This window comes from Topomyia yanbarensis, chromosome 3, assembly GCF_030247195.1.
Source record: "Topomyia yanbarensis strain Yona2022 chromosome 3, ASM3024719v1, whole genome shotgun sequence".
Lineage (NCBI taxonomy): Eukaryota > Metazoa > Arthropoda > Insecta > Diptera > Culicidae > Topomyia > Topomyia yanbarensis.
Window position 1 is genome coordinate 273,725,488 of NC_080672.1, and position 22,997 is coordinate 273,748,484.

At 37.3% G+C, this 22,997-nt stretch overlaps 1 protein-coding gene across 20 annotated transcripts in view; it reads right to left on the reverse strand.

Annotated features, from left to right (window-relative positions):
• Window positions 1-22,997, reverse strand: part of LOC131690255 (poly(rC)-binding protein 3) — a 788,104-nt gene that overhangs the window by 103,761 nt on the left and 661,346 nt on the right. For 15 of the 20 annotated variants that reach the window (XM_058975878.1, XM_058975879.1, XM_058975867.1 and 12 more), the window contains one exon: window positions 7,443-7,545. In XM_058975878.1, the coding sequence (XP_058831861.1) occupies window positions 7,443-7,545 (103 nt within the window). The remainder of the gene's footprint in view (window positions 1-7,442; window positions 7,546-22,997) is intronic. The other 5 variants (XM_058975880.1, XM_058975872.1, XM_058975870.1 and 2 more) reach the window with 1 other exon arrangement.

Genomic DNA, 22,997 nt, shown 5'->3' on the forward strand with positions numbered 1-22,997 from the left:
CGACAGATTTGAGCACCCAGCACACTACGCTTCTATGAATGACGTCATCCTCGACTATTTAAGGAATACCATTCCTCGGGCGAGTTCATTCTCCCGTCGAACGTCGGACCGTAAAGAACAGTTGTAGCAGCCAGGCATGTTAAGACAATGCGCTGCGATGAGTGCTGCATTTGATCACTGCTACCGCTGGGGATGGGGACGACGACAGATCTAGGCTTCCAGCGGCCAAGCGCTTGTGATGTCTCCTTTCCATGGCTCTGATTGGCTGTATTGATTTTGCCGATGACGTCATCCTCGAATATATAACTTTCAGCATTGCTCGGGCGAACTCATTCTCTAGTCGAACGTCGGAGTGGAGACGATAGCAGTAGCCGAACCCGACAGATCTGTTTAAATTATGCAGTGAGCTGTGTACTGCTTTGCACACCACAACTGAAGAGTTACGGCCCTCAATGTCAGTGCTAGTTGAGAGCATGCCGTTGCGATGAATCTAGTACCGCGTTGCTTTTTGCGACACTAGAATTTTTGCAAAAAATAGATCGAAGGTTCTCAAATTTGGAAAGCCGATTGTTTTGAGCTTCGTGGAACACCTTGAAACTCGGTATATTTACACCGGCTCATTTTGGTGCGAGTTGGAAAGATTTGATTTATTTAGGTACTCGTTCCGCATAAAAGAATAAAATTTCGAATAATTGATTTGCGCGTATCGAAAATTAGTTAGCTCGACCCATATCGTAACCCTACCCATTGGTGTCGTACACAAATGACGTAGCTTTTTTCGGCGAATTTCGACCCCTCCCTCCCCCTCGTAGCATTGTGTCACAATATTCCCCCTCGTCACACATCGTCACAAATTTGCTATACCCCTCTACCCCCTAAAGTACTACGTTATTCGTTATTTATGCATGGCACCGTACTGGCTGTTGTTTAAAACGGTATGCATTGAGGGGGGGTTAAGGGTTGCACCGTAAAAACAAATCAGCTTTTTTGTCAATTTTTTTTAGAAAGATGGGTGCAGCGAATTTAACGAAACTTTTGTAAATTATACTACATCATTTCAATAACATTCTGTAATTTTTTCATGCAAAAATATCTACAAGCGACTTGGTGATAAAGCTTTTTATGGAACATCTCTGGAAAAACACGATTTGCGGTGTTAACTGCCATTCAAAAACTATTAAACCGATTTATTTCAAACTTTGCAGACACTTTCTATGTAAAAAATGCCTAACCCCTACGTTGAGTTTTTGAGATAATTTTTCAATTAAGGGTGTTTTTTTACCAATAAAATGGTGGAACCGCTGTTTTTCAAAAAAAAATTTCAATTTCAAAAAAAAATCACGCAACCCTTAATTTTTTTTAATAAGCAATTTTGTGTCAATGCACCTTCAGCGTTTTTCTACTAAAATGTCTGCCATTTCGCGAAAAAGCAAAATCCGAAAAAAAAATCCTACACATGTCGCTTGCTATTGTTCAATTTGGTTTTGGCTCTAGGTGAAAAATTATGGGAAATTTCCGGCTAAGGATTTCTTCAAATAAAGAAAAACAAGTCGGTGCACAGGCGCCATCTTGTGATGAAATTGCTTGAAAACATAATTTTTTTGACATTTTGAACATTTGGACAAGAAGTGCTATGAATCCCATTCTAAATTATCTCGATCTTTTCATTGCGCCATAAAAACACCAAAATATGCCTATTTTTCGTAAGGGGTTTCATACTTTTTAATTTTTCAAAAAATCGTTTTATTTTATCTGAGATCCGAGACATAGATCGAAAGTTACAGCGCTTCCAAGCGCGCTTCGTCTACCAAGAGCAGTGGTAACATGAAATTTTAAACTCGCCCAAGTAACAATTTCAAGCTTTATAGCACGCTACTAGTGCAATTTAAGATTTATGAATGGCTATACCATAAAACCATAAAACCTCAATTGTTACTAGGGCGATTATCGCGAAATTTTGTTATTCCAAAAATGGTTTTTCCGTGATCACGATTGCCGAAAAACCACTCAACCGATTTTCTTAAAAAAATACATTTGATCGTAATCAATTTTTCTCGTACCTTAACGATTCCTTTTTATGCAGAAATTTTTGTTTTGTAGATGAGAATTTTTTAATACAATTTTTAAAGCTTTAAACCGAGAACACTTTTTAGGAAAAGTGATCCCGAATTCAAGAAAAAAATATTTTTTATTCAACTTATCGCAAAAGGTACAAAGAATACTCATATACTAATGGATTTTTTTGAGTTTAGGGATTTTAGTGGGTCTATTGGTCTTCAATCGTGATCACCGCAAACCTCTTAAATAAAAAAGGGTTTCGGGGAAAAAGCCATAACTCCGCCAATTATCAATATATTTTTACAAACTTATGCTTGTTTATTTCACTGAAAAATGTACTACTAGTTTGATGTAATGAAATCATTGCTTTAAGCCTTCACGTAAATTCAAACTTTATTGACATTTTGCGCATAAAAAGGTATGTAACCCCTTAAGTCACTAGGTAGACACTAACACAAAAATTTCAATTCACTTTGGAACTCATTAGTAAAAATATATAACTTCTGTACCACCGGAACATCATTTCCAACACTGTCGGTCAAAAGTTTAAGTTCACCCTACAATGTTAATGTAATATTCAAAAAGCTATGGTTTTCTTCATTTATTGTTAATAATTATTATTATTTAAAATTATTTTTCGACCCATTTCTCTACGATAGACACATATATGTAGTTTTTCTTCACTTTTCAATAATGAGATGATGTCTTCGAATTAGGTCAGATTTTTTTTCGACAGTTACAATTTTCTATATAAAAAACTATTTGGAATATAATTTTTAGTGTGAGCTCTCGAAGCACTAAGATGTTACGCGTATCATGTACTCGACGCATCGAAAGAATAGAACCTGTCATAACAAGTTTGCTTTTTTTATATATATATTATTTTCTATTTGATTATATTGTTTTGTTTGCATTACATTTCTAATTTAGTATATTGGGTGTTCAGCCACAAGTGGTGACTTTTCATCCCCAATGTTTACATGATTCAGTTAATTATTATTAAGTTATAATATGCTTTCGCAGTTAAGTATTTTTTTCAGTAGGATGTTTTAAATCTACTTGTCTTCTGAATAAGGAGCTAAACAAATCTTATAAACTAACTTATAAACCATAAAGAGAGCTAATCGTTGCAATTGAAGATTGCAACGATTTCTGTCGGAATTTGCTTATAATACTGTTCGTCATAATTTCTAATGTTTCTATGTTTGCGAGTCTGTGCAACTCATTTGTGCTAAACCAGGGAGGACGCTTCAAAATCATTTTCAGAATTTTATTCTGAATCCTTTGAAGCGTTTTCTTCCTAGTAGCACAACAACTTGCCCAGATTGGAACTGCATATAGCATTGCCGGTCTAAATATTTGTTTATAAATTAATAGTTTGTTCTTTAGGCAGAGCCTAGAATTCCTATTTATAAGAGGGTATAAACATTTTATATATTTGTTGCATTTTGTTTGGATTTTGTTGCATTTTGTTTGAGCAAGTTTTTGAGCTTTTTCTTCGTTTGTAAGAAGTATGTGGTTACCTTCCTTCAAAGCTGGAATTGGTTTCTGAGGTTTCTTAAGAACCTTAGAAAGTTTCCAGAAAGGTTTAGAATTTGGCTTGATTTGTTCAACCTCTTTCGCGAAATTTTCATTTCTTAAGAGTGTGAATCTATGCTTAATTTTTTTTTTGTAGATCCTGATAGATACATTTCATAGCAGGATCACGAGAATGTTGATATTGACGTCTTCGAATATTCTTCAAGCGAATCAGAAGTTGAAGATCGTCATCAATAATAGGAGTATTAAATTTTTTCTGTGTTGTTGGTACTGATAAATTGCTAGCCTCAACTATAGAATTACTTAAATTTTGTAATGCCGTATCAATGTCAGTTTTATTTTGTATCAAGGTCATGATTAAAATTATTCTCAATATAAGTTTTGTACCTTTCCCAATTCGCTTTGTGATAATTGAACACTGAGTTAATGGGATTGGAAACAGCTTCTTGAGAAAGTGAAAAAGTTACTGGAAGATGATCAGAATCAAAGTCAGCATGTGTAATCAATTCACTACAAACGTGACTTTGATCTGTCAAAACCAAATCAATTGTTGATGGATTCCTTACAGACGAATAGCATGTAGGGCCATTCGGGAACAAAATTGAATAATAACCAGCAGAGCAATCATTAAAAAGTAGTTTACCGTTGGAATTGCTTTGAGCATAATTCCAGACTCGATGTTTGGCGTTAAAATCATCGATTATGAAGAATTTCGACCGATTTCTTGTAAGTTTTTGTAAGTCTCCTTTCAAGGAATTCATTTGCTCGCCAGTGCACTGAAAAAGCAAATAGGCTGCAGCAATAAAAATGATACCAAGATCAGTTTCAACTTCGATACCCAAACTCTCGATCACCTTGGTGTCAAGAGACGGCGTAACGGAATGTTTGATGATCCTGCGATTAACCGCTATTGCGATTCCTCCGCCGAATCCAACAATTCGATCAAATCGATGAATAACAAAATTAGAGTTACTCTTCAATTTAATATTTGGGGCCCTATTCTCACAGTCACGTCACTTAGTGACTAGAAGGAAATTTTTTTCTAGTCACTAGGTGACGTGACTGTGAGAATAGGGCCCTTGGTTTTAAAAAAGTTTCGGTCACAATGGCTATATGCACATTATGTATCCTCAAGAAGTTGAAAAATTCGTCTTCGCACGTTTTTAATGAACGAGCATTCCAATTTAATAAATTTAAATAATTATTTAAAGTCATTGTTAAACTTTAATTTCATTACAATTTTGTTAGCAAATTCCCACCCCGCTTGAAAAGCTTCAAACATGGAGGTAGAATTTAACATGGCAATCATCATAGGTAACATAGTCTCTTGTAGGTATTTTAATTTTTCTTCCGTTACGCTACCAAGATCCATTGGACTAAAGGAAGCGTTGGGTGCAAACGAGATTAAGGGCGTGGTAGGTGTAGCCGTTATTTTGGCTTTGCTACCTGCCACTGAAGCATGAGATGACACACCATTGTAGGATGGTGTGACGGAGGTAGAATAATCTATTTTGAATCGGATTAACACGTTTGGGCGTGTTTTCTTGAAGTGTACCTGAAGAAGCAGGTACATTTTTTATTTGTTGTTTTTGTTGTCTAGAACGAGAATTTATAATTTTTCCTCGAACTGGACAACCCCAGAAATTCGATTTATGATTTTCGCTACAATCAGCGCATTTGAAACTTTTTGTGGTTTTTTTCACCGGACAAGTATCTTTCGTATCTTTATCACCACAGATCATACATTTGGAATCATAATTACAATTTTTTGTGCTGTGCCTTGGCATCTACGACACTGGGTCAGATTTTGAATTCTGCCCCCATGTCGTCTATAATGTTCCCACTTTACTCGCACGTGGAACATAAAACGTGCTTTTTCAAATTATTAACCTCATTACGGTTAAAATGAATTAAAGCTCCTGGATAATTCCAGAGCGTACTGGCGTGTTCTCGCCGCTAGCCTTTCTCTTCATAAGAATATCTTGTGAAGGAGAAAAGCCAAGTAAATTTTTCAATTCGCTGGATATTTCATCCAAACTTTGACCTTGTGGTAGCCCTTTCAAAACAGCCTTGAATGATCTATCTGTCTTGAAATCATATGAATAAAATTTATATAACTTCTCCGTAAGATACTGGAGTAGTCGTTTGTGGTCAATCAATTCCTCCGCTGTAACTCGACATTCTCCTCTTCGGCCAATCTGAAAAGAGACTTTCACGTCCGGAAGGAACGTCGAAAGCTCAGTTCGAAAGGCTTTGAAGTCGGAGATCATTACTGTTACAGGCAGAGGTGATTGCGTTTTCTTCTCATTGGCATTATGCGCAATGCGAGGAAATTTAGAAATTTCATCAGCTTCACATTCGGATAAAACATCGAATGAGTTGCTGCAGTCAATTGAATTTTCGGGTGGAGAAGATACCCTTTTCCGTTTAGCTTTAATTTTTGGCACACGGCCTTTCTGGGAGGACCCAGGATGTTGGAAGAATTAAATATTTCTTTAGGCTGAATTCATGAAAAATGTTTTAGTCTTGAAAAAGACTGATTAGGTAGAAAAAGTAGGTAGCCTTGAAAAAGACTAATTGTCGAAAAAATATAGGTAGTCTTGAGAAAGACTGATCGAGCGAAAATATAAATAGCCTTGAGAAAGACTGTTGCTGTTGAAAAACTCTAGGTAAACCAGGAGCTATCAAGATTTGTGACCGGTTCGAACGAAGGTTCAAGCCGGAATGAAACAAGTTTGCTTGTGATCTACACTCTGACCAGTAGCGTGTAGCAACATGAACAGTTAAGAGGCACGTGCTAGACAAACTCAGAAACTCTACTGAGAATCCCACTCAATTATGTAAAATTGGAAAAAAGTAAGTGAACTTAAACTTTTGACCGATAGTGTACACGTAAGTTGTGTGCCATTTTTGGATTGAGAGCAGCCAAGTCAGCCGTTAGGTACTGACGAGAACGATCTATTACACAAATATCATATCTACTTTAGATTGATATGCGCATCAAACATATTAACCACAATTTAGCTCCCTATGGAGAATAAGCTTTTTTTAACCCTAGAAATGTGTGTACAAATCTTGCATGTTTTTTGAGAAGGGCCATACTGTAAAAATTCACTTTAAGAGGAAATTTTGGACAAACCATTATTCGCCGATTATGACACATAGCAACAGACGAAAGAGAAAACTTTTCTCTTTCGTAAAATGTTAACTTCCATTCTCGGCGAGTTACGGTTTGTCCGCAATTTTCTTTCAAAGTGAATTGTGACAGCATGCTTATTGGACCTTCACAAAAACACGAGAGAAATATACCAACATTTTCAAAAACTAAGTCATGTTTCTCCCTTCCAAAACATCAAAAGGTTCTGCACAAGACACGACCACGTTTACACTAAAAATGTAGTGTGTCTAGTGGAACCATGTGGGAATTACAGATTTCTAGATTATCAAAAATTTATTTAGTATATTTATTTTAGTATTAGAAAATACCGGAAAAAAATAAATGACCCACTGGTGTACATGTTGCTTTTTCATGAAAGCTTATCGAAGTTCAAAAGTATAAACTGATGTGCTACTGAAACTAGCTATTGAACTACGATAAAAAATTTAATAAATAAAAATAAAGCAATCAAGGGATAGGTTCTGCAGCATTTGCTTGGCTATGTATGAGTCGATTGCCTCTAGTGATTCACCAGTCCGTCCCAAGTAACAATTGAAGTTTTATAGCACGTTACAAGTGCAATCTAAGTTTTATGAGAGGTTATCAAAATTACCATGAAACCTTAATTGTTACTAGGGGTTAATGTGATTCTTAATTATTATGAATGATAGTAAAAAATGTTACACACCCAACTCACCTGTTGGGTTCAGTCCACCCGTGTTGGTCGGAATAGCACCGGCTAGTCCGAGCGCTGCCAGTCCTGCTAGCGGATTCTTGGCAAGTCCGGCAACCTGTAAGATACAAACACGAAAAAATGGCGAAAGAACCACATTAGCATGAAATCTATATTGGATTGCTACGAAAAATAACATTGTTCGAAAATCAAACACCACCGTTCGTACAAATAAGGCATTCCATACGCAACTAACAACGGTTATATACACAAGTACAAGGTTCCTAAGGTTTAGAATGAAGCTGTCATTTTCAACAGAAGGGGAGTTGCAGTCACACAAACGGACAAGCGCCGAACAACCGAAACAGAATTTTAAGTGGTTGGAAGAATAATGACTCCTTTATTGCTGAAATCAACGCGATTCGGTAACCAGGTCACCGAATTATTTACACGATAAAACTAATTGGTTCGAGAATTAATTACTTTTTTTAGCACAACAGTATAGCAGATGGCAGCGGGACAAGAACAGCACATCAAAAGGATGCTAATTTGGCAATAATTAATTTATTCCATTCATCTCCGTAAAACAATCGTAAATCATTCCAAGAAGTGCTCGCTTACAGACAGAAAGTGATTTATTGAAGTTGACTGATTTAATTTTTCTTTGGAATCGAGTTTTTCAATTACATAAAATATCAGTGAATTGCTTTAAGAGATTGCAATATTTACAGTTATAACGGAAACTGGCGACATGCGTTCAAAGCTTACGATGGATTAAGCAAAGCCATGTCAATATATCAAGTAATTAAGTTCACATCATGGGGTAACCAAAAATATCCCAACAATATCACCAAATGAGCAATCAATTCGAACGTGAATAATCGGTTGGGAGGATAACCGAAAAGCTAACCATCATTTCGACGCATACACAAACATCATCGATAAGCAACCGCTGTTTGAAATGTGTTATTCTGTGGTCGAACAGCACTGATTCGTGCGACAAAACAATCCCCTATTATCCAATAGTATTTGGATCCTCCGAACCGAAGAATCGAATTCCAATATAATCCAAATATTCAGTCATAGCTTCCACCGCGACGCCGCCCACTAGTGAGCACGCAAACCACCAATACCTCGGGATAAAGCAACTGCCAGCGCTTTCCACCATTCACCCGTTGATATTGCTCTTCCCGGCATATTGCAGGGTATGTGGGACTGCGCATATTGTTTCCATGCGTGCGGTTACATACATCTATGTATGTATTTGCATATAAATTGCGACGGAGAGCATCCAGTAAAACCGGCAAATGTGATCTATTGGCGATGTTTGATTTGTTTGTTCATCAGTGAGCATTGAACGGTATAGTTTAGGTTTGTAGCGAACAAATCAAAGTTCAAATGTTCCCACGGAGAATTGGATTGCACGGGGGTCTATCCGATTAGCTGAAAAAGTACTCGGAAAATTGCAGGTTTTTCCATTTTTTTTTCGGAAAATAATTTTGGATTAATTTTCATAAACGAATGGTGAACGATTTATTATCATATTAAGATAGCGCAGTATTCAGCAATTGAACCTTATGGTGCGTTCAGGTTGGCTTTTCCGGAATTACTCCGGAAATTCTGAAAAAACAAAACTTTCAAATTGCTTCTTAGACATCCGTCTTATTTGATTATGTTCTAAAGGGAGATTTCTGCAAAACAGAACACCATAAGCAATATTATAATATTTGTAAATATTGTTCTATATCTCGATATACATAGCGTTACACTACAATATACTGAAGCAGATAGAACTTACTCCGTTTACTTGACCCGCGGGCTTACTGTTCAATTTGGTGTCAGCGTATCTGAGTCCGTTTCTAATAATTCCGGAGTTCTTCAAGATAGTGCGCTAGGTCCACTACTATTTTCATTGTTTGTGAATGATTTGAAAATGTCGATTATCGTGAGGTATAGTGTCTAATTGATATATTTTACAGCTGGCGTCAAAAAACAACATGTTGATCGTTAGTGTTGCGCAACGTTTTGTCATGAGTTTTCAACGTAATTTCAACTGTAAAATTGCTCGAACTCAGCTGCAATGCGTTGACCACGTAAAATATCTGGACGTTATACTTGATGAAAAGCTAACTTATACCAATCAGCGACTATTGACAAAGCAAATCATCTGCTTGCTATTACGTTCAAAATTTCCAGCTAATTGCGGTATCCTTTGTGTTTCAAGGTTATATATCTCTTTGATGTGTAAAAGGATTGAGGCTGTTCAGCGCAATTTCATACGATATGCGATATACTACACATCGAAAAGAGTAACACTAACTACGCCGCCAATAGTCCAATTTCAGCGTTGATTTGTCGCTTTAACAATTGTGCCGAGCACTTCGACTTCGCTATTAATTCATCAGAATGTCGTTACCGTTTGCTGTTACATTCGGTTAAGTGTCTTAAGTTTAGCTCATTACGACTTATTGTAAGATGGAAACAAATTTTTTAATACAAATGCAAATACAAAAGCTTACACGGAAAAAAATCCGTTCAAAAACTCATGAACAAAAGATCACGATTTCGTGAGAACGATTTACGAAAACCGTGACCAAGTTCCTGAAATTATGAATAATAAACCTCGTATTCATGAAGCTATTTGTGTTCTCCAAAAACCAGTTCACCTCGAATATATACATGGCGATACATTAGAATGTTTGGTTGGGTTACTGTTGTTGTTCCCTGGACATATTTAGTTATTGTGTTTCTTGTTCATGATTTGGGAACGTTAGCGGGAATAAAGTTTATGTTCAAGATCTTAGTCGCGATGTTCGTAACTTCTATTCACGTTATCGTGATATTTTAATCATGAGTAGAGTGATTCATGTTCATGATTGCAGAATCTTAGTCACGATTTTATGTATTTTTTACACTAGTTGTGTGATTTGTGTTCATGGTTTCAGGAGCTTAGTCACGATTTTCGTAATTTCTGTTCATGTTATCGTGATATTTTAGCCATGAATAGTGCAAATCATGTTCATGATTGCAGGATCTTAGTCACGATTTTGTGTTTTTGTCGCTAGTTGTGTGATTTGTGTTCATGATTTCAGGATCTTAGTCGCGATTTTCGTAATTTCTGTTCATGTTCATGGTATTTTATTTTAGAGCTTACTTTCAAAGAGTAATGTAACTAATGTTCATGATATCAGCAGTTTTATCATGGTATTTGTAAATTCTCTTCGCCTTATCGTGATCTATTATTTTTGGTTACAAACGGTTATTTACCCGGAATAACGTGACAATATGATCTGGATCATTAAAATAAGACTCTTTTGCGATATATTGTTCTGTGAACTATATCACGCACACTATTTGGGGTTCTCAGTGCAGTTTTTATTTTCTGTCACGACATCACAATGAACCTTATCAAATGAATAACGACGTTCGAGGTCCTAATAGTTCTTTTATATCTACTGCTCGTACCTATTACTGGTCGCTAGCAACTAAGTATTTCATGAAAATGTGCATAGAACAAAAATGATTCCACGGATAATACTTGTGAAAGAGTTCACGTAAAAATTTCATTACCATGTTGCAATTAATTGTAAATGATTAGGGATATCTATCACAAAATATCACAAATAAATATCACAAGCACGCAAATAGATACAAGATAGATCGTAAATTATGTATTAGGAATCGTGTTAGTTCACAAATACGTGAATAATATTTTATGATTTCTTGGACTTTTTCACAAAAACGAATGATAAGTTGTGACTGTTATATTAGGTATCATAAACCAGTTCACGAACACATGGATAATATTTTATGATTTCACGAATTTTTCACGAAAACGAATAAGTTGGGACTATTATATTAATAATCATGAACCAGTTTACGAATACATGAATAATATTTCATGATTTCGTGAACTATTTCACGAGCACGGATATTAGATCGTAGATCATGAACTAGTTCACGAATACATGAATAATATTTGATGATTTTGTGAACAATTTCACGAGCACGGATATTGGGTCGTGGCTAATATATTAGGTATAATGAAACCTCGTTCAAGAGGATTGAATGGACTCATGAATAAAATCCCGAATTTCGTGAAATAGTTCACGAAGTAATAACCAGAATATTTTGATTTTGTGAACTAATGTTCCTATATCCATAAAAAAAATCATGAATCAACCTTTGGTTTTATGAATAATGTTCATAAAGTTGTGAACAAGTTCGCATACAGAAAATCGAATTAGAAATAACTTGGCGGTAACCGTTACTGAAGTTCACAAAACAAAAACAAATATGTCCATTAATGAAAGCGTTATACATGCGTTACTGAAGGGAAATTGAGCACAATTATAAAAGCCACGATTTTTGTTCATGGTCCTGTTTTCGTAACGTAAAAACGTGATTGTTTCGTGAGAATTCATGGCACTTTATTCACTATTTTATGAACAATTTTTTCCGTGCGGTAGTGTTACTATGGTTGTTCCCTGGAGATGCTTTGATTTTGTTATTTTTATATTCAGTTCGTATAGGTTGATTTTGTTATGTTTCTTGTTCATAATTTGGGGATACACTGGTTTATATAAACTATATCAACCAAAACAATCCACAGTTAAACGTTGTTTAAGATTTGGAGACCTTTGACGCGATTTCTGATCATGTAACCGTATTTTATGCATCAGTTTACTATCGAATTTTTCTGGCACAGTAGGGCGATTCATGTTCCTGCTTTCAGAACCTTAGTCACGATTTTCGTAATTCATATGTACATTATCGCGATATTTTTTCAGGAGTTTCGTATCGAAGTAGTGCGATCTATGTTCATGATTTCAGGATCTTGGTTACGAATTATATGCAGGTTATCTCGACATTTCATTCTTGAGCTAATGAATTTTGCTCGAGTAGTAATATGACTCGTATTCATGATATCAGTTGTGATATAGGGTAGACGAGCCCTTATTCATCTCATTAGTCAGGATGTCACACTATTTCGCTGATATCTCGACTTAGAGTGACTGAATTGCGCTTAAATAGCTATCATCATCTTCGTTTTGTTTCTAAGAAGCAGCACAGTTAAAATTTTTGCCTGGAAAATGTAAAATGCTCGCGTTTGAGCGAAGCGAAAAGTCGAGTATAACGTACCCTTATTCATCCTACCGTTTGAGCTAATGCGTTGAATAGAGATAGCAGATACTGCTCTAACTAATGTGTTCAAATGGGTGGGATGAAAAGAGGAGCTAAGATTTCATTCGGCAGAATTTATTTTTTAATTACTTTCGGATTTGTTATTCGGAGTAGCGTGACAATATGAACTGGATCATAAACGTGAGACTCATTGGCGGTATCGTGTTGTGTGGGCTATATCCTGTATGTATTTTTGGTGCTCATCGCAGTTTTTGCTTTCTGCCCAGACATTACATTGAACATTATCAAATGAATAACGCTGCCGCTATAAACATATTTGTCCCATGTTCTATGGGATTCCATATATACATGGAACAATTATGCGTAGAACGGCAGAACGATGTTCGTTATTATTTACTGCTGGCATCTATCACTAATTGCTAGCAGTTTTGTAAACTATTTCACGAGTAGGACTGGTGAGTCGTGACTAATTCGCTAGGATTCATGAATCAATTCAATTATTTCACAACCACGAATGATGAGTCATGACTATTATACTTAGAATCGCAAACTAGTTTACGAATAAATGAATAACGTTTCATTATTTTGTAAACTATTTCACGAACACGAGTTGTGTTGTGAGTAACATACTACGAATTATGAACCAGTTCACGAATAGATGAATATTTTATGATCTTATGAATTATTTCACGAGCACGAATAATGTATCGTAACTTGTATATTAGAAACCATAAACTGTTCACGATGATTGACAGGGATTTATGAATAATATTCCGAGTATCGTGAAATAGTTCACCGCAAAATATGTTTTGATTTTGTGACTTCACAACAAGGAAAATCAGATTATGTTCAAGATGTAATATATCATGAATCAGTACCCGTCATATAGTAGTCTATAATAGTTATAGTATATATAGACTCTGAATAATGATCCTAAATCTATGAATAAAATCACGAGTCCACTTGCGGTTCGAATTATTCTTGTCGTCACGAATAAAGTTGACGAAAAAACTCAACTGCGGTAGTTGACTTTAAATTTTGTACAATACGACCTAACAACTTAAAACACGTGGTTGAAAGTAACAACGTTGGAATCGAGATTCCCGTGTACTTTAAAACTACTATATAGATGTAAAGCTACATGACCTAGCATCTCGTACCCCTCATGAGCCAATTGCAAAATCCATGTCGCAATATGGAGTAGAATCCGTTACACCTGATGCTTGAGCTTGTGCAACCACCCCTGGCTGCTACTCCGTTATCGATCTGGACTAGTTGAAGTTGCACAGGGAATATGTAGAGTAGCGAAACATCTTTCAATGTGCAACTACTGGTAATCCTAAAGTGTTTATTGATCAATACCGGCGCCGGCCAGGCCCGAACGTACATCGCGGAGAGAAAGGAATGGTTAGTCCGATGCTTGCTTTTGCTAGAGGTCGTATATACTACTGCGCACTCCACAAGTATCACGGAACGAGGAATTTGTTAGTAAGTATGGAAGTTGGATTTTACTTCTTCTTTACCGACGCCAGAGAGGTGACTCTACTATCTGGACTAGAATATCGATCCATCAACTCATGGACCGGGGACCAACGGCTTTACCTCCCTTCCGAAGCAAGACGTGACCAGAGATTTTTTCGCCACAGAAAAATCTCAACGATCTCGGTTAGAATTGAAACCAGGCCAACTGGAATGAGTGGCGGTCACGCTTACCGCTCAACCACCTCTAGAATCCGTTACACCTGATGCTTGGAAAAACTTCTTCCCGGGTGCAAGTACTGTAATCAGAAGATGCAGAGAAGAATGCATCTCAACCGAATGCCAACTCATCTACGGCAAACCAGCCCAAAACAAATTTTTCCAACAAATTTAACCACCAACAGTGGCCACATTTAAGGCAACTATTCCAATCATAATGACAACCGCAAAAGAAGCATTCGGCACCCCAAAATCAGCTGTAAGCAACATCGGCGAGGATGGTAACAACACCCGTAAGTGCAAGAAGCAGGGAAGAGCATCTGATCGCGGACAACAAGCGAAGGAGGCGCCATGGACAATGAACGTGAAAAACAAGTAAGAAGTAAATGATTCCCATGATGCAGTAGACGAGCAGACAAACGCTTACCCACCACAAAAGAAGGTCTCCGTCAGATTTAAAAATATTCAAATTCATTGAATGAAAATTGATCATATTCAATCGCATTCATTTTCAATATTCAGTGACGCAGCTGAAAACGTCAAACGAACAAACCGCCCATTCATCCATGCAGATTTTCATTCGTCTCCGATTATTACACGAACCGGCGTGCAGCAACGAATCAAACGCATCAAAGTAGGCGCTGGCACAATGTAAGCGATGATGATTGTTGTTTCATATGCTTTACCGGCGTTTGAAAACATTTCCCTAGATAATTAGTGAAATGAATATGTTGTACGATATTCAACTGAATGAATAACGTCGATATTTGAATGAATATTTATTCTATTCACCACGAGTCGCATCAGGTTCATTTTCAGCCGTTAAGAGCTTCGATTATTTTTAACTCTGGTCTCCGTGCGCAATAAAAAGTTACATCCACGAGATCCAATATTTGTTCAATAATATTTGTACAATAATATTTGTATTTTTATTTTTACAAATTGTAAATATAAAAAAGGTCCACGGCTTCGTTAAGCTACTGCTATGAGCCGTATCAAATAAAGGAATATAAAAAAGTCTAGTGCTCGACGATAGGTTTGAACAGCAGCCTTCGATTGACTTCTCAATTTATTCAGGCCAAGATTTGCGGTTCGAAAACCAATCACGAACGAGCTTCAGTTAGATGTTTTAAAATCATTTTTTTCTTTGTGATTTTTTTCAATCCTCTTTGGTTTTATGAATAATGTTCATATAGTTGTGAACTAGCTCCCTCACAGAAAATTGATTTGGTAATGACAAGGCGGAAATCGTGACTCAAATCAAATATTATATAATAACAATATAGTCCACTCCTGTTAATCCCATACGGATCATAACGGACATAAATGTAACGCCATCTGTAGATGAAAAAGGGTTTTAATCTCAATGAACAATCATTCTGCGATTAGCGTGCGCCGTGGATGGAATGTCAAACGCGTCCATGAAGTAGAAGTAAAAGGCAGGCAAAATCGTCATTTTAGGGTTACTGCTTTAAACCAGCACAATCTTGTCCAGCGGTGCTAGAAAAATAATTCCAAATATGTAAACGTATGAAAATGAACAGATATTTTTTGTTGTTGCATTATTTCTGTAAACTGTGAACTGTAAAGACTACGCAATGATCGCCATCTCATGTAAGGACTATAATACAATCATTACAACGATGTCATGTAAACCGATGAATAAGGATTTACAACAGCGCCCCGTAAGTACAAGAAACAAACAAGAACATCCGACCATGAGCATCATGAATGCATTACCGATAACTACATGGACGCGAACGAAAACATGAGAGAAGATTGACTAAATGACTCCAAAGACGCGGCAGACAACGCACCTAATGTTTCACCACCATGGAAGAGGATCTCAACACGCAGCAGCAAGCTGCATCAACAAGACCCAATGGACAGTTGAAACTTAATTTTAATTTTCACTTATTGTAAAAATCTTAAATGACCCATGGCTCAGTTATGCTAACGTATTGATCCGTGTCAAATAAACAAGAGAAAAAAAACGATGTCATGTAGCTTTCTCCTGCTGAAGGGATAAGAAATTCGTTTTCTCCCTAATTGAGAAATGTTGCCACCTCTACTATAATGTATTGCAACGCACTGAAAACTGTTATAATGTACGGCAAAATTTATAATGTACACTCAGGTTTTTTTACGCGGGGGATACATGCCGCGTAAATGAAAACCGCGTAAATTTCAAAATCCGCGTAAATGAAAACCGCGTAAATTTCAAAATCCGCGTAAATGAAGACCACTAAAATTTAAGAATCCGCGTTAAAGGGAACCTCGTTGATGGATACCGCGTAAATTCTAAAATCCGCGTAAATGAAAACCGCGTAAATTTCAAAAACCGCGTGAATTTCAAAATCCACGTAAATGAAAACCGCGTAAATTTCAAAATCCGCGTAAATGAAAACCGCGTAAATTTCAAAATCCGCGTAAAAAATACCGCGCAAAAAAACCGCGTAAGAAAAAACTTGAGTACTAGTACTAGTAACCATTTAAGCCAAGGTGTCGCCTATGTGGTATTTTTTAAGAAATGCAGAAGTGGACTATATATTTATTTAGTTATAATAGCTGAACTTCACCACACAAGAACAAATATCTCCACTATACTTGTATAGTGTAATGCAAGCGTTACTGAAGGAAAATTGAACAACACATTGTTCCAGAATTCATGGCACTTTATTTATGATTTTAGGAACAATTTTTTGCCGTGTACGCAATCTAGGTACGTAATTCAACTTGCCTCTCAAATGTACACCGAAAATAGTCACTCTTTTATTTGGCCTACTTTGTAATCCCACTGTGTGGCTATTTTTAATATTTATAATACAAAATAAATTAGATAATACAAAATAAACCGATCCTAACTTACCGAAGACAAATGGAAAAAACAATTTTTCATCATTTTCCTTTTACTTTCCGAAAAACAATATGCGATCACAGCGTACTCAAGTTGATTTTTTGGTCCCACAGTGTTGAGGAATAAACGCATGTAATTCAGAGTGAAGAATTCGCCTCTTCCAACAAGCATAATTCAGCAATTTGGTAGGAAAGACCATGCTTCTTAAAGTTTAATTACATAGGAGTGTAGAAGCCGGTTGTTAACTTCAAGCGAAAAGTGGGGACTGGAGATGTAGCAATTTGTGAAATATTCGACTAAGAAAGCTAATTTTTATAGAAACATTGTTTGCCAATTTTAAATAGGCATAAGCTTAAGCAAAAGACCCGTGTTCGCTTCTCCGTTATTGGCCAGAACCAATTGAAATTGAAAAATGTTCAATGGATGAACATGCTTAGGGATAACACGATGAGCAACATTGTGCAATCTATATTGATCCCTGCCCGCAGATCAATACTGATGGCGGCCTCCGAATACTGATTTTCTGGGGAAGGAAGGAATGTTAGTCCGATACATCAACCTATATAACGCGGGAAGGGGAATTTTTTTAGTAAGTATGCCAGTCAGAGTTAAAAGTATTTAAATTCATTGAATGAAAATTGATCATATTCAGCCGCATTCATTTTCAATATTCAGTGACACAGCTGAGAATGTCAAACGAACAAATGGCCCATTCATCCATGCAGATTTTCATTCGTCTCCAATTATTACACGAAGCGACCGTGCAACAACGAATCAAACGCATCAAAGTAGGCCCTGGCATAATGAAAGCGATTATGATTGTTGTTTCATATGCTTTACCGGCATTTGAAAACATTTTGCTAGATTAGTGAAATGAATATGTTATACGATATTCAACTGAATGAATAAGATGGATATTTGAATGAATATTTTTTCTATTCACCGCGAGTCGCAACAGGTTCATTTTCAGCCGTCAAAAAAGAGCTTCGATTATTGTTAACTCTGATGCCAGTAGTATTTAATGTTGTAATTGCTCCTGGCAGCTGGCTGCCTAGAATTTGGAATATTTATTTTTTGTTGTATTAATACGATTAACGAAATAAGAAACTTGAACTCCGGATAGCCGTCAATGAGGAGTATTGCTGTTATGTCTGTGTTCTTAGCGATCGTTTCAATAAAATTTCGATTCTTATGCAACAGAATTTAATGTACGATTTATCTTTTCTTGTACCAGGTACTATCTTTATAAATAGTTATAATTGCACACGTAGAATGATTTCGTGGTAAGAGTGAATTTTACTAATATTAAACCTCAAAATAATAAAATAAGAATGGAAAACCGTGTTATTTCCATAGCAGACAAACGTGTGAATAGAATGCCGATTCTGAACGAATATTAACGCGCGCGATTTATTCATCGTTATGCTAACTACTGGTTATGTAAGAATTAATAATTTTTTCATCGCTTTGTCAGTGAGAGAATTGAAAGCTGGAATACGCTCCATCATTTCCATTTCTAACTACAAGTTCATTAAAATTCGAAAGTAGTTAAAAGCGTTCGAAACAAAACCACAAAAAGTATATTCAATCAAGGGGACACTCTTTGGTAAAAAGGAACTGTGTAAAAAGTGAGTATCTAGAAATTGAAGTTCAAAAAAGTAGGTTGTTTTTATTCTAATTTTCATACAAATTTAAAATGCAATGCGGGATGCCCGGCCATAACCAACGGACCCCAAATATTTCTAAGATTGCTGGGATCGCCAAAAACTGTTGTTCTAAAAAATGACCAATATGGCCCAAATCTAATATCTAAGCACATACCCGTAAACCCACCTCTGAACATTTAGCATTGCAATTTCATAGAATTATCAATTTAACTTCCACAAAACAAAGTCTTGATATTTAATAGTCATGTCATGGAGCATGACATTCCATTTTGAATCAATGACAAGTTTTGAAATCTTCTGTAGAATGAAAAAAATGACAAATTTGAAAACATGAATTATTTACTTTATTTCTTAAAATGTACTGCAGCGTGCCTCCGTTTTTATATTTACAAAGATTTTAAATAGCAAATATACTACAAAAGACAAGGTATGATTTTTGCTAGTTTTCACTGAGAACTGAAAAAATATAGCCTGTTGGAACAACAAACAAGAAAATCAGTAAACGAACGTCGCTTTAGTGCTTTAACTCAATACGTAGCAATAAACATCACTCATTTCTACTCCCAGTGGTCTAAACATGTGTTTATTAAAATTTGACACTATAAAACATATACAGATCAATTGTAAGTACACACTTGAAATAAAAAATAATATGGGATTTATAATATTACCTGATAATCACGCCACCCTACTGGGCACACCCAATTTCCAACGAAGCAAATTAGTTTCGAAAACAAATAAACAAACACCGGTCGCGGTTTTACCAACAATAAACGCTGCCTGCCACTAACCGACGGGTGGATGGAGAAGGATCTCGTGTGGAGGAATTTCACTACCGCTGAGGCTTGACTTGTGTCGTCCATCGTACCTATAAAGGACATCGATGCACAATCGGCACAATGGAGCCGCACCGCCGCCGACCACTTTCGGCAGGGACGTGTGCCATGGAACCACAGAAAGGGGGGAAAACAATAATCGGGGAAATACAAACAGTTATGTTTAACAAACGAGGGATCCCGATAAATGTAATGTACGTATGCACCGGTTCGACAGTGTCATTCGGACAAAAGTGCGAACATCTGCCGGTGGTCGGAAAGCTTCACCTGGTTGCACCGTATGGCCGGCAACTGAATGAAATTCGATTGAACATGATTGAAAACTGAAACAATTGTCGAAGTTCCAACAAAACTTTGCGTGTGTATCCATCACCGAGTCTATTTAGGATGTTATTTCGCGGAGTTCATTATTATTAAATTCAATAATAATTTCTATGTTTTTGTGGAATTGTGTTTCAAAAAACACTATATAGAAAAAAGAAGCTAATTATAGTAATTGGAAAATGCTTCTGAATGAAAATGAATCGCTGATATACTCAATAATATCTGCATTCAAATGGGAGGCAGCCTAGGAATAGTGAATATTGTTTAGTGATGTAGGTGATACCAATGATAAACTATTGACAGGAAACTCACGAGAAAACCAAATATACAGGTAGTTGGCTCTAATACCTTAAGGTTCAACTGAGAAGGCTTGGAAAAGTGGCTATGTTTGAAAACGAAAAAATAACAGTTTTTTCTCCCGCCGTTGCAAAAATCTTCATGAAAATCAATCAGTAATACCCTACCAATGCCCTGATTACATTGATTCAATTTCATAAAACTTTTTCCAACGGTGCACCGCGGTGTGAGAAAAAACTGCTTTTTTCGTTTTTCAAGATGGCCGCCTATTGAGGCGTTCTCAGTTGAATCTTAAGCAATTTTATTGCTGAGTGAAGAATGATTCTAGCGGCATTCATACTACCCAATTGCACAGTAAATTAAAAACAAACAAATTGACATATATGTACATCAAGAGTGTAAGTGCCTTTTAGAGGGATGCATTTATTCGCAGCATAGCACTGTTTTACAAGTCATATCTAGCTGGTTAGGGTACTCCGACTGACATCAGTCTATGGTCGCAATCAACTCGGATAGTTCCCGACGACAAATATACGCTGCATCGATGAGGATATGCATGACAGCCGATTTTCTCTATATATCGAATCCATTTTTCTCCGACTTTGTGATACTCGGTCGTATTTTCCTTCATTGCAGTGGGGCAGGAACGAAAATTAGCAAGACAAAACCTTTAGCGCTTTGGAAGTGGTTTTTTTTAGTTGATATGTTCAGAAAAGTATCTTGGTTTTATCTGCGACTTATTTTGAAGAAGTTAATCAGTTTGGATTTTCATCGCATAGGTGGCGCTGCGATGTTAACTTTTTGATTTCGCATTCTAGAGATTTGGTGTTTTCGATAAAGTTTTAGAACGTTCAAAACTACGATAAGTAGTCGAAAATAGTCTAGCTCTATGCCTTCAAGTAACAAAGTTACAGCGATTATTATAAAATTCCACTGAAATTCACGTTTTTATGTAACATTTGCTTTATTTTCGTTAAATTTATCACTCACAACATTACGATTCTATCAGAACTGACGTTTTTCGTCTAATATAGAAGACTTTACGAATTTTCAACATGTTTTAAATAAAATATGAGCAAAAATATTGAAAAAAAAATTGATTTTAAAAATCAGTTTTCTCAACATGTTGCAAGTTTTGGCAAACAATCATCAACGTTTCTTAGTCTACCAAATATGTACTACCAAATGTGAAAATACACCGGATACATACTTTGATATATTTGTGATATCTTGTTTTGAAATTTTGAAAATTAGCAAGACAAGCCATGTTAATGCCTCCCTAAACGAGCAGCCGCTGATGCTCAAAGACAGTTTCGTTGGAGTATCTGAACGTGTTTTTTTTCAATGGAGAATGCAATTTACGCACTAACCCAGTACACGTGCTATTAGTAGATGCCAAGCTACCACACAGGGTGTACTGGAGTGTCGGGCTCTCACCATGACTAGGTAATACCGACTAAACTCCATTGGGCACCACCATTGCTCCCTCCAGGGACTACCTCTCGGTATTACTTCTGGGGGAATGCCTGCACTAGATGTACTCACTCACTCTCGCTCACGCGTTCATACATCCTGTATGAGGCTTACTTGGGTGCTCTCTCTGTCACACCTTGATTCACTCTCTAACACTCTACATGAGGCTTACTTTTGTGCTCGCCCTATCACCTGATTCATTCTCGATCATACCACACTATTACACCTCTATCGCTCCCCATGGCATCCCATATGGGACATTTTTCTTAGGCCACACTTCATAGCTTGTGAGGCTGACTTTTGTGCTCACCCCTAACATACCGTGTGAGGCTGAATTGGATGCTCACCCTTCACTCCTCTGCCACGCCACGAGGTATCAATAGCTAAGTCCCAACATACTACGCTACGACCCTCCCATCTTGCCATGAGGCAGTCCACATATGCGCCTATACACTCGCTCTTCTACCTTGCTTCGGGGTGGCTGGGTTTACCCCTTACGCGGTTTCCAGTCGCTGCGCCAAACCTGCCTCAGCATGAACAGACCATTCATTCACTTTTTTTTGCGCTCGGCCCTTTCCGCTACAACTAACCAATCACTAGTTAGTCGTACCCGTCGTCTGTTGCTCGGTGCGCCAGATTCCCTGTAGCCTGTAGGCAATCTGGGAGGTTGCAGTCGAGACTACGTTCCAATTCTCCACCGCTTGACACATCCGCTGAATAAGGGTATCAGGGGTTGTGTCCCAGCCGCAGACGTGTTCTTCTTTCGACGTCGAAACGAGGACATACGAACAGTATGTGTTCGGCAGTTTCGTCGACACCTAGGCAGTCAGAGCAGACGGGGACCTCCGCGTGCCCGAACCTGTGGAAGTACTGTCGGAAGCAGCCATGGCCTGACAGGAATTGTGACACGACCCCATGTGAACTTCCCCATGGGGTTTGCCCACGCAGCTCGATATGTTAGGTAGCAGCCGGTGGGTCCACCTACCTCTCGAGGAGTTATCCCACTCACGCTGCCATCTGGCGACCGAAGCCACCCTGGTGCGCTCGCGGGCTCCTCTATTGCCACGTAGCTCAAAGCATCTTCCTCATCTTCCCGGATGACCAGCCCGACTGGCATCATGCTTGCTATAACGCAGGATGCATCGTGTGATACTGTGCGGTAAGCAGATATCACTCTGAGGCACATCACGCGGTAGGTGCTCTCCAGTTTCTGTAACTGTAACTGGTTACCCTCAGTGCTCTTGAGCATGACGGGCCGCCGTACCTGAGGATA